This window comes from Cucurbita pepo, unplaced genomic scaffold (genome assembly GCF_002806865.2).
Source record: "Cucurbita pepo subsp. pepo cultivar mu-cu-16 unplaced genomic scaffold, ASM280686v2 Cp4.1_scaffold000762, whole genome shotgun sequence".
NCBI lineage: Eukaryota > Viridiplantae > Streptophyta > Magnoliopsida > Cucurbitales > Cucurbitaceae > Cucurbita > Cucurbita pepo.
The window spans coordinates 1-13,853 of record NW_019646976.1 but is presented as its reverse complement, the minus strand read 5'-3'; the positions used below and the strand labels follow the sequence as shown (position 1 = coordinate 13,853).

Below are 13,853 nucleotides of genomic sequence, written 5' to 3'. Positions count from 1 at the left end.
TTTGCATGTTCATGCAAATTTGAGATCACCCAATTTTGACAATGGTGTTTTAACGTCTGTGCTCTATAGTGTTTTAACGTCTCCCTCCATTGTTAAGACTTACTAATGCATTCACATTGATTCAAATTTAGATTATCCTTTCACATGTGAACCTTCTAATAATTAAATTCAAACTAAATTGACGTGAGTTTATACTTTTGAGTCATGGCCATGAATTAAATATAGGTAAGGTATACTGTAACACTCAAAGTAAAGTTAAAAGTAACTCAAAGGTGTTAGGATCGCACAACAACGCACTTACTGTATTAAGATAAACACAAAGAATAAGAGAAAGAGAAAATAAAGAAGAACAAGAGCAAAAGAAAATATGGAGGAATATTAGCTAAAGGATTTATAGATGCCTTGTAGGTATATAGAATAGGAAGAAAAGTATGATTTGAAATCACCTACATATAGGGTATACCAATATCTACCCTATATATTTCTATATATATTTTTACCGGAACTAAAAAAATCAAGACATTCCAGCGGGAACAAAAGTTCTAAATAAGTCATTTCAATACCCTAATAAATAATCTTACGTATTTAAGGTCGTCTTATGTAGTAGAAAGGAAAAAATAAGCATAAAAGAGGAAAAGTTAATTTTTCCAATTTTTTTTAGCAACTTTCCCATTTTAATTCTTTATCGAGAAAGCATTTCAACAGGAAAAAAATTACTAACAAAGGTGAAGAATTTTTCGAAAAAGTTTATATTTTTCAGAAAAAAATAACAAAATATTCCGAAAATGGCAAATAACCAAAATATCCTTGAACTTCAAGATAATAACGAAAATGTCACGGATCAGAAAATTAGATACGCGTTAGTGAGGAGTGATCTTCAAATCCCTCATATCTTCAAATCCAATTGTTGGATCTTCACAAAATTTGAGTATGTTCTAGAGAAGGCACGACTCATCACATCCAATGGCAAGATTTCAAATTGAAGGTCGGTTGCTCACTGATCGGAGATGATATTTTCGATGAGAAATCTAGAAAACTCAATCTCCAAATCACGACAATTCTGGAAGTTTCAACATCGATTTAAGCTTCTAGTATAAAGTATGAAGTTGGGGCATTCATAGGAACAAGAATCAAGCAAGTTCGAGCTCTCACTCGTGAGTTATAACCTTTTATTTCTTGGTTTCCTACTCTCGGATTTCATCCAAATCTTGAGCAATTGTCCACTATTTCCCTTCAAACTTGTTCCTACAGCTTTTACACAAGATTACCACGAGTTTTATGAAGGAATCAAATGTTCAAAGATCCTAAAACTCACTTCCTCAATCGTTGCCACCATTGAAGAAGTTCAAAGTAAGCTTGAAAATCGAATCCGAGTCTACGCACAAATTTCTCAAGCAAGGCAAATTCATCCAGTTTTTGCACCTTCAAGGAGTATTTACATAGAAAGATCACATAGAGAATTAATCCCAAGAACGTGCTCAATTGGAGAAAATCAGTTTCAGGCTTAATTTTCGGGTATGTATCAAATTCCTATCTACGGTCCACTTTTCTTAAAACTAAACATTCTTGTAGCTCTAGAGAATTGAAATGAGCAACTTTGATAAAGAAGTCAAGAGCTAAAACATCGTAGATCAAACTACTAAAGGTACTCAAGTAAGCCATTTCAATTTTTTAAAAGAAATTTTAAGGATCTTGAAGACCTTTCAAAAAGGTTTGGAAAGGAAATAATAAGCCTAAAGGTAAAAAAGTCATTTTCTGAATTTTTGGGACAAATTGTCCAGATACTTAAACTCAAAATTAGCTCAATTTTAGATATTTCTATTCAAATAATAATGCTTGAGCTATAAATAAAGAAAGGTGGAGGATCAAGAATAAAAGCTATGGGTTGAATCAAGGGAATTTAGCTTCTATATGAAGAAGTGGTCTCCATCCATTAGACTCAAATCAGTTCATAAAACTTCTAAATAAGTTCCTTTATAAGTTTCATGCCGGATTCAAGAGCAGGAAATCGCATAAACTTGTTTCTCCAATTTAAGTTTCATGGTCGATGAATGAAGGAATTTTTGAAATTCTAATCAGAGGCTACAACAAAGTTCGTCCCTCCAAAGAAGTTTCCTTCACTTTCTAGGACGCTAAGAATGACTTTCCATGATGACAACAAAGACAAAAGAAGTTAGATTCGAGAATAATTGAAGGACATCAATAACGGGTTTAAAATTGTTGAATTTTGGAAAAACTCTTAAATTCTTCCCCCACCGTCCATTAAACTCATATTTAAAGATATCAATAGCTACGTAAAAATGAGAGGAAAAACTGTCATGAAGAAATTAGAATCTAAAGAGGCATGTATCGTTCCGCCCTATAAACTTCATAATCAGGTAGAAAATGGGTTAAGAATGAAGTTGAAACTAAAAATTGGGAGGATTCATCCAAAGTAGTCCTTCCAAAATAGATTCTTTAGCTTGAGAGGGAGAAATCTTAAGAGATTTCATAACGGAATTAAAGTGAGATAAGGTTTGAATCGCACGAACCAATAAGAAAAGTTTGTGTTATTTTCCAGCGTGGGTTATGTTTTTCAGCGAACATTCAGGACTTTTATTCGAACTACAGTCGACCAAAAGGTTTGAAATAAGTCATTACTCCCTCCCTGAAACAAAATCTTAGAACTAAGGTCAACTAAGAACCAAGAATCTTAAAGCTAAGGTCCTTTGATTAGAACCAAGGTTAAGAATTCGAAACCAAGGTCCAAGTTCCTTAGCCTACATCAAGATATAAACTCAAAACTCAAGAACACAACTTAAGGGTCTAAGTTCTTACGTCAAAATTATCCAAAGAACTCTTTATGACTCTATAACATTCTGAATGACTCACGTATGTTACTAAGTTATATAGAGCTTAAGAGTGCATGATACGATTTTTGCCTAAAAAATAATGAACCTTAGAAAATAATATAATGGTGAAGATTGAGAACCAAGGAAAATACTGCACAAGCTCTACAACTATCAAGGTAAGGAGAATAGTTGGTACCACTCAAGAATAAGGGACCAAGGTCTTTAAATTTAGAAACTCAAGAAACTCCTAATATCTCCCACGGTACAGAATGTTCATGATTTAGACTACGCTACTTGGAACGTATGAACCTTGAGCACAGGTATTCAGATTATGCCGCTTGGAACGTATGAAGTCTTGGGCACAGGTATTTAGACTATATCACAGGACAAGCCCTAGATGCAAGATCAGGCTACATTGCTTGGAGCGTAAGAAGCCTTGGATGTAGGTTTTTAGACTACGTTGCCTGGAGTGTAAGAAGCCTTAAGCATAGGTATTCAAACTATGCCGCTTGTTACACATGAAGTCTTAGGTATAGGTTTTCTAACCGTATCGCAGGGCAAGCCCTAGATGCGGGTTCAAACTACGTCGCTTGGAACGCATGAAGCCTTGAACGTTGGCTCAGAATGTATCGCTTGGAACATATGAAGCCTTGAATACATATTGTCAGGTTCATGTCTAGTACCGTAAATCCTAAAGGGAGTTTCTTGGAGAACAAACCAAGAACATAACAAGAACCTAAAAAGTAACTAAGAATAGATAATGATCAAGGAATAAAACATCAGGATCCAAGTTCGAGAGAAAAGAACCCAAAACCATAGTACGAAGGCCCTTAGATCTCAGACCTCCGAATCCAAGGACCAAAGTCCTCAGGATAGATCCCGATAAGAACTAGAAGTCAAGAACATAACTAAAAGGCCTAAGTACTTGCAACAAAAACTAGAACAAAAAAAGAAAGAGCGTGGTACCCTAGCATATCAAGGACACGATTAAAAGCCTACAAATAAGTTACTTTCTAAGTCTTTGTACTCACTCCATGTTTTCCATCATTTTCAGGTAAGTAAGGAGATGATTGGGGTCGGGAACAGACTCTTGAGTAGGTGTCATTGACAAGCCTCATCCGTCATCCTTCACACCCTTTGGTTCTAAATATTGTGTGTACATTCCTTATTTTGTATTTTAACTATTATGTTACTACTTATGCATGAACTTTGATAATAAATATATGGAAAATTATATTTTAAATCGTTTTTGTTTTATTTCACGAAAAATTTGTCTGTCTTTTTAAACCATGGAGTAGCGTCCGACAGAACTTTTACATTTAGGAGTCTTTTGCATTTTCTATTATCACTATATTCCATGTTCGTAGTATTTTGAACATAGTCTTNTTTTTTTTTTTTTTTTTTTTTTTTTTTTTTTTTTTTTTTTTTTTTTTTTTTTTTTTTTTTTTTTTTTGCCAACTTCAAGTTCCTCCATTAATAAAGATTTTCTTCAAAAGATGTTTACTAAATTGACTTTAAAATATAATAATTCCATTAAATGCATAACCACTCTTTTGAAAATTAGGGTCGACAAGTTATTGTCAATCAATTTTGTCCCATATGTCCTGGACACATCTTTTATAATTTTTGTTCATACATAAAACATAATAAAAATTAAAAAATAAAATTGAATTATTTTCTAAAAATTTAAATGTATTAATGCCCTTTAAAAACAATGAAAATATGTTTTAACTTTTAAACACTTTTTTAGATCTAAAATTTTATTTTGTTTTTTAAAACTCTTATGAGTCTATTTTTTATATCCAAACATTTTATTTGATTTTTTAAACGATTATTTATGAAATATTTAAAGTTTTAATATTTATAGACGAGGAAATTTCTTATACAATACATATATTGCAATGAAAAAGACAGTAATTTATAGTCACCATGACGATGATAGAGAACATATAAACCATAAAAGATCATATTTGGGTTCCACCAATCTTATTTATAATGGTTGATAACCTTATTTCAAGCCAATCCTCCTAGATTATAACTAAGAGAGATTAATTGGTGTCAACCCAAATACTTATAATAGTGCGAAGCAANTTTTCGTCTCAAAAGGTACGAGGAAAAGTAATTGTGTAGAATTAACAAGAACGGATACATAAACGAAAAAAAGAAGATAAAACGTAACTAATACATATCGAGAGATTAATTTTAGTAAAATGAGGCAAACTAAGATAATCGAAGCATGGTCTAGTGGATATCATTCCAACCGTTAGAAAATGTTCTTGAAATGGTCGATACATATAGTTTAAAGGTTCATACGGATTTTTTTCTCTACTCCCTCCCACATTTTCCGCTCCATTAGATCTGTAATCCGGGGAAAGAAAACTATATTACGAGAAAAGTACAATTAAAAGTATAGTTGGTGTATTTCATCTTTCCTTTTAATTCGTCCCTCACTTAATTAAGGCTTTGTACACTCTGTTTAATGTCATTAGATGCATAACTACTTTCACCAAAATATTTATTAATATTTCAAGCTTTTACCTTACGAATTTATTATCGAAAATAAAAATTGGGACAGGTATGTGTACGGAATTTATTAACGTTTACGTTAATAATTAAATATAGCTTTCTAAATAAGACATTATCAAATTTAGATTATCCTCTCAGATTTGAAACTTCTACTAAACACATCTTCATCATTGTCTCCTTTTTAAATTCAAACTAAATTGACATGGTTCACACTTTTGAGTTATTTTATGTTTTTTCTTTTAGAAAAATCCAAACTCGAGTTAGTCGAGTCATTTTCTTTTAGGAAAATTCCGAACTCGAGTTAGGTGAGTGATCGAAGGAAAAAAGTCATTTTTGGAATTTTAACTCAATATGGAAAAGGAATATAAAGATGTTCAAGAACAAGGAGTAACTAATTTTTAGAAAATTTTGCAATCTTTTGAAATAAAATATTGAAAAAGTGGAAAATTATCAAAATTTCAAGAATGGACCGATCAGATAAACTTCAAAGTTTAGGAAAATTTAACTATCTACGTCACCAAAAATCATTATATACGATGGGCTATAAATTCAATAGTAAGAATTCAAAGATAAAGTCTGCAAATGGCTAATGGAGAGGATTTTTTATGGAATTGTTTAAATACTTAAACTCCAAATTAGCTCAATTTTATATATTTTGATTCGAACAATGCTTGAGCTATAAACCAAGAAGTGTGGAGGATCATTTAGAACAAGAATTGATTGAATCAAGCCAATCTAGCTTCTATATTAAGAAGTGGGTCTCCATCAATTAGCCTCAAATCAACTCCTACGACTTCGAAATAAGTTCCTTTACAAGTTTCATGCACGATTCAAGAGCGGAAAGTAGCATAAACATGTTTCCTCAATTTAAGTTTCATGGTTGAAGAAGGAAGAAATTTTTTAAATTCTAATTAGAAGCTACAAGAAAGTTCATCCCTCCAAAGAAGTTTCATTCACTTTCTAGGAAGTCAAGAATGAATTTCATGATGACCACAAAGACAAAAGAAGTCGGGATCCAGACATCAAAAATGAGTTTAAAATGGATGAATTATGGAAAAACTGCAAATTCTTCGCCCACGGTCCATTAAACACGTATTTATAGATACCAACAGTTTCGTGGCAATAAGAAGAAAAGCTTTCGTGAAGAAATTAGAAGCTAAAGAGGCATGTATCGTTCTGCCTTATAAACTTTATAATCGGATCGAAAATGGGTAAAGAACCAAGAGCTTCAAACACAAAATTGTGGTTCAAAAAAGATTCTTTGGCTTGAGAGGTATAAAATAAAGAGATTTCATAATGAAATTAAGGTGAGATAAGGTCTGGATCACGTGAACCAATAAGAAAAATTTGGGTTCTTTTCTAGTGAGAGTTATGTTTTCCAACCAATTTTCAAGACTTATTTCTTGAGCTACAAACTACGAAAAGGTCTAAAATTGGTCATTACTCCTCCCTTGAAACACAATCTTAAAACTAAAGTCAACTCAAAACCAAGAATCTTATAAGCTAAAGGTCCTTAGAATAGAACCAAGGTTAAGAATTTTGGAATCGAGAACACAGACTATGATATGAATTCAGAACACAAACTATGATATGAATTCAGAACACAAGAACATAACCTAAGAGCCTAAGTTCTCAGGTCAAGAACAAGAACATGACCAGAAAAGAGTGCGGTATCCTAACATACCTTACCGACACGATTAAAAGCCTACAAATAGGCTACTTACTGAGTCTTTGTACTCATTCAAGTTTCCTAGTGACAAAAAGAAGCGGATCGAGGATGGAACCAGATCTAGAGCCGGTGTCATATAGTGCCACTCCGTGCTTTAGCTAGTTGAATGTTTTAAGTTGTATTATTTACTAGGCCAAATGTATTCAAACTTTCATTTTTGATTTGTAAATAAATTGTATTTATGTTCGTTTCAAACGCGAAAATTTTTTCCATCCTTTTATTTAGTCTTTTATATTTTTTAGTATGTTTTACTTAGTTATGCTCGAGTCAAAAAATTGGGTCGTGACATGGTTGTATTAGAGCAAAGATTCTCTAAGAAAATACAACTTATTATGACTAACTCGTATTCTTGTTGTTCCCGTCATAATATGTAAAAACTCATTGAATTGGCAGCTTGCAATGTGAAAACACCGTAAAATTTACCACGATTCAAAAATAAGGTATTTAAAACATAATTTCATACGTAGTTTTAATCACAAAATAAGAAACATGCTCAAGAATATTCAAAATAGAATAAAGTTTGAGGAGGCGTAGCTGATTTATGACTCTCGTTCCAAAGTCCACCCCCAGCCACGACCAACTCCTGAAAAACATAAAGTGAGTACAAAGACTTAGTAAGTAGCCTACTTCTAGGCTCTTAATCGTATCCTTACGCTAGAGTACTATAAGTTCTTGAGTGTCCAAGGACGTTGTACACAAACTTAACTTAGCTCACATCACATGGTCAATTTGTTAAAAACATTCCCGAAAGTGGCTTTTAGATTACTCCCCATGTTAGACCGCATGGTCTCATTGTTCGTGTAAACTTGATCATGACATCTTTCTAGTAATACATGACCAAGGGATCTCATCTAGAACTGGGAAACATGAGGCCCATTATGGCATTTTACTCATGAGACATGGGGTAGGGTGTCAGAGTCATGCTTGTCCAAGGCAAGTTACCTATGGCTGCATATCGAATGTTCCAATTATGCTTATCCAAGACGTGTTATCTATGACCGCATGCTGGTTCCAATCCCTTCTACTTATTTGTTCGATTGACCTTTACTATTCTTTTTGTGTCATTATGGGAGTGTAAGACAAGTCGCCAAAATCATGTCTACACACGCTAGGGCTAAAATTCTTCAAAAGGTACTATTGGTGGATGTGACTTGTCAATTCTTTCTACCAATGTTATATGCTATCATAGTCCTTGTGGTGTTTTAATGTCACTAAATGCATAACTACTTTCACCAAAATATTTATTATGGAAGAAAACTAAGATACGTATACCTTTCACACTAAGAATTTATTAACTTTTACGTTAATAATTAAATATATAAATATAGAAATAAATAAGACATTTTTAATTTTACGAGTTGTAATGCATTCCCATGAATTCAAATTTAGATTTTCCTTTCCCATTTAAAACTTCAACCAAATACATATTCATCCTTATCTCTTTTTAAAATTCAAACTAAATTGACGTGGGTTCACACTTTTGAGTGTTTTTTATTTATTATTTTTTTTTTTTATAGAAAAATCCAAACTCGAGTTAGGTGAATCATTTTTTTTAGGAAAATTCCAAACCCGAGTTAAGTGTGCAATTTTAATTTCTTAGCAAGATTTTTAAAGTTAGAAGGAAAAAAGTCATTTTTAAAATGTGTACTATGACATGAATGAAAGGAAGAAGGAAATGATTCTTATTGTAGGCTATAATTTTAAGCCACTAGAGCTTCATGCATTTATGTATGTCACTTGCATCGTGATACTTTCTCGTTATGCTATATTAGTAAATACACATACATTCGATATTTATGTTCATCATGATATCATATGGGTCTTTCCGTTCGTGGTGTCTAGCAACGCGTCAGCGCTTTTAACCTAACAAGTCAGGATCAAAGGTACGTATACGAGCCCGTCTGGTGGGTTCATATGCACATGCATGGGTCGTGTGTGGGAAAGAACTACACATCCAACTCATGCCCAGACTAAAAAGATAATGTAAGATAATGTAAGATTATAGTTATTTTTAGTTGTATGAAAGATAATGTAAGATCCCAAGTAAATTTAGGCCACTCAAATTCGTTTAAGGTGCCCATGAGAGGTTTAAATTATAGAGGAAAAAGAATTAAAAGACTCGAGCTAGGGCAAGGGGCTATCGTCACGAATTATAAGAGTTAAAAGACCTTTGAAAAAGTTTCTATGCATAAAGGGCAAAAAGATAATTTTTCTAAATTTATAAACAATTAGGTTTTTAAACAAGGAAAAAATGACCTAAAAAAAAAAATTAAATGATATTTTAAAATTTTTGAATCTTTTCACAAAAAAATAATAATAAAATATTCTAAAAATGGAGAATTACCAAAATACTCGAGTTTAAAATATTTATAAGCTAAGGTGGTCCGCCCCACAACTTATGCTCAAACCTCTAGCCCTAATTTGAGAAGAAAGTTTTAAAAAGCGGGGCAAAGAGAATTTGAAAGAGAGTTTGAAAGAAACGTTGAGAGAGATTTAAAACGATGTTATATGGCATACAAGAAAAAGACAACAACAACGACTCAACTTACATATAGTTTTTCGGATAGGGAGAATTTGACAACTAGTCACATCTCCCTGTAGTACATTCTAAGACATTCCATGTCAAACAAGTGTAAACATGATTTTGCCGAGATGTCATACTCTTAGAAGAAACAAGAAGGAAATTATACAACATGAAAGCAGTAAAGGAAAGATATAAGGTGATACGAGGTAAGGGTTTCAGCATGCAACGGGCATGCGGCCATGGACAACACATCTTGAAAAAGCATGACCATGACACTTGACATGTTCCATGGTCCAATCGTCGATACCCGTCATCGACGTCAAATATGTCATACCTAAAATAAGAAAAGAGAAATATTTTAATGATATTTATTGTGGTCAACTTTTAAGTATTAATGTCATGATAATTATATAACTTATTGCATCATGATTTAGTTTCGCTATTATAGGTTTGCTATGTTGTATGATTTTGATAGTGCGTAATATGATATGGTTATGTTAGTAAGCGATAGACTTAAATAGAATTATCTTAGTTTCTAGAACCATTCGCCCAGACGACGTGGAAGAGGAAGACGAGAAAGGGGACGACCCCCTATTAGAGGTAGGGGAAGAGGAGGAGAGGCTAAAGAGAGCCCACCTCGAGAAGGTTCAGTAACTAGGACAGAAACAACTGCGCCTCCTCAAGCTGGACCGCTCCAAGTTGCACCACCTCCTGCAAAACCAACGGCTAGAATACATCCCACTACTAGTCTGAGAACGCGCATGTTGATCCAATAGCACTAACGGCGACACGCATGTTGANGAATACATCCCACTACTAGTCTGAGAACGCGCATGTTGATCCAACAGCACTAACGACGACACGCATGTTGCTCAAGCATGCCAATGAGAATGCGCTACATGTCGTTATGAGAATAATCATAAAGTTCTTACGCTTCCGAGAATTAAACGCACGTCATAGGATTCGAACCATCCAACTAGCGTGTGCTATGTGTCACAAAGCTAGCGCGACTCTCTTGCCTTAGGTGAGTGGTCCTTGCACGTGGTAAACTCATATTTACGTGTAATTAAGAATTTTTACACTAAGGTGTTTTAACGTCAATAAATGCATATCTACTTTCACCAAAAGATTTATTATTGTTTCGAACTTGTACCCATGAATTCATTGTGAGAAATAAAAATTGGGCACGTTTTACTTTGCACGCTAAAAAATTATAAATAAATATGAAAAAAAAATTCTAAAATTAGTCCAATAAAAATGTGATGAAAATTGTAAATCTAGTAAAGACTTGGAGAGTTCATTAATGCATAACCACTCTTTTTAAAATTAGGTGTCAACCAATTTGATCCCATATGTTATGAAATTTTTTATTATTTTTGTAGTTCTATCTCAAGTTTGAAATTTGATTTTATTTTATAAAAATTCTTATGGGACTATTTTTATATGTTCGAATTTATTGCATTTGAAACGTTTGATTTTGAACAAATTATTTATGAAATATTTAAAATTTTAAGTATTTAGCCTTAAGATGAAAGGTTCAGAGGAAATTTCTTACACGATACATATATTGCAATGAAAATAAGACGGTAATTTTTTGTCACTATTGTGACAATAGAGAACATATAAACGATAAAAGATCATATTTGGGGATCCACCGATCTTATTTATGATGGTTGTTAACCTTATTTAAAGCCAACCTCCTAGATTATAACTAAGAGAGAATGATTGGTGTCAACCCAAATACTTATACCAGCGCAAAGCAAACACCTTACAGCGGCTCTTGCTTAGTCTCATATTTGAAGTTGTAGCAATTGACGGCCGTATAAATTCCATCATCGTAATAATTAGTCACTTGGTCCCCATTCATAAGAGTGTCACGTTGAGTATACGAATATGGGACATCGCATTGACCTTTTGTTGCGAGTAGACTCACTCTCACCCTAGACATGGGTGGCACGGTTACAGTGTAAACGGTCTCTATCTCAGATGATTTTGATTTCGTTTTACCCCATGTATATTCACCAGAAAACTCCGCAGACATTTCAATTTTTCCCTCTGCAATCAGTGGAATACCCGTTTGAATTGTTGTCTGTACACCGAGTTTAGCAGAAACAGTGGAAGACCATGTATTACTCTCAGAAATCTCGTAACGGAGCTTCATATCTATAGTGTTTTCTTTACTGGAATTATTGCTAGCATCTCCGTTGGCCATGGTGATGACATGTTGTCCATAAATTCGTGCATCCAAAAGATGAAATATGACATTATAGATGCTTCTCGAAAGAACCAACTCTTGTATCTCCAAGCGTGCTTCCTTAGTGATGGTGGGGACACCAGCATTAAGACAATTTGTCTTACCCTCCGTTGTGAGCCTCTTACAAAAATAATTGTTACCCAAATTACGAAGCGCCACAAACTTGTTATCAACTTTTACCGGCCAAAATAATGTATCTTTGTTATTTCCACTGGTGTCATTTGAATCTGCCCAAATCCAATTTGGACTCCGTCTCCATAATTTTCCAAAGTGGTTTGACTTAATGCGAACATTTCCATCATTTGTTGTTGAAACTTCGTTTCCCACTTTTGGATCTCCAATATCATCAGCAGAAAATTGTAGATATGGAAGGCCTTGAAACCAGCATGCCTGAAGGTAACTTCCATTGTCACCTTTAAATGCAACATATTTGGGTAAAACATAGAATGATTCCCAATCAATAGCAACATGAAGATCGCAGAGGTTGGCGTCTGGAGTTGAATACCCCATATACAAGCACCTGTCCCGAGCTAGGCCATCCCTCCAACTACATGTATTGTATCCAAAGTAGACATGCTTAATTCGATAGGCTTGATGATCCGGATCAAAGATGGGTTCAAACAACGTACACGCCCAGTTGGATTGATCTTCATTTGGTTCATCAGCTACTGCAACCACATATCGAGTGTTGATTGAAGGACAAACCCAATATTTGTTGTTGTAACAACACCTGATATTCACGTAGCCTTTGCCAACTTTAGCAGGCTCCACTTCATACTTTGTGTGAGGGGTCACCACATTATGTGCACCGTACTTGATGTATCCATGAATTTGAACATCTTCTTTTACGTACTTCAAATACAAGTCATCTGCCTTGGATTTGAAAGCCACGTACCTCGGGAGCACCATTTTCTCCTTTTTCTTGATTTTTATTAGCAAGTTTTCACTCTGGGTGGGTGTGCTTTAAAATTAAAATGAGAATGGCTATTTATAGATAAATTTTAGAACTTAGACCAATAAATCAAAGCAGAGAACTATATAGTAATATGATTCAAAGCCGACATTAAATGAGATAGTTGGGAAGATAAAATTAATACCTAGACCTGTCGGCTAGAATTAGACTTTGAGATAAAAACTATCAAATCAATAATGTATTCAGTATGTCATCCAAAGACACTAACAAAGCAATACCTCATTTTATGTTTTTTAAACATATAATAATGTTTTATCTTTTCGTCTCAAAAGGTACGAGGAAAAGTAATTGTGTAGAATTAACAAGAACGGATACGTAAATGAAAAAAAGAAGATAAAACGTAACTAATACATATCGAGAGATTAATTTTAGTAATGAGGCAAACTAAGATAATCGAAGCATGCTCTAATGGATATCATTCCAACCGTTAGAAAATGTTCTTGAAATGGTCAATACATACAGTTTAAAGGTTCATACGGATTTTTTTCTCTACTCCCTCCCACATTTTCCGCTCCATTAGATCTGTAATCCGGGGAAAGAAAGCTATATTACGAAAAAAGCACAATTAAAAGTATAGTTGATGTATTTCATCTTTCCTTTTAATTCGTCATTCACTATATTAAGGCTTTATACACTCTGTTTTAATGTCACTAAATGCATAACTACTTTCACCAAAATATTTATTAATATTTCAAATTTTTACATTAAGAATTTATTATCGAAAATAAAAATTGGGACACGTATGTGTACTGAATTTATTAACGTTAATATTAAATATAGCTTTCTAAATAAGACATTATCAAATTTAGATTATCCTCTCAGATTTGAAACTTCTACTAAACACATCTTCATCATTGTCTCCTTTTTAAATTCAAACTAAATTGACATGGTTCACACTTTTGAGTTATTTTATGTTTTTTCTTTTAGAAAAATCCAAACTCAAGTTAGTTGAGTCATTTTTTTTAGGAAAATTCTGAACTCGAGTTAGGTGAGTGATCGAAGGAAAAAAGTCATTT

At 33.4% G+C, this 13,853-nt stretch overlaps 1 protein-coding gene across 1 annotated transcript; it reads right to left on the bottom strand.

Moving 5' to 3' along the window:
* Window positions 1-4,727: 4,727 nt before the first annotated feature.
* Window positions 4,728-12,811, bottom strand: LOC111785802. Its single transcript, XM_023666185.1, has 2 exons — window positions 11,374-12,811; window positions 4,728-4,921 (listed from the first exon to the last, which is right to left on the bottom strand). Exon 1 carries the CDS (start codon window positions 12,771-12,773, stop codon window positions 11,379-11,381), a length of 1,395 nt encoding a protein of 464 aa, XP_023521953.1. The 5' UTR covers window positions 12,774-12,811; the 3' UTR covers window positions 4,728-4,921; window positions 11,374-11,378.
* Between the last annotated feature and the right edge of the window lie 1,042 nt (window positions 12,812-13,853).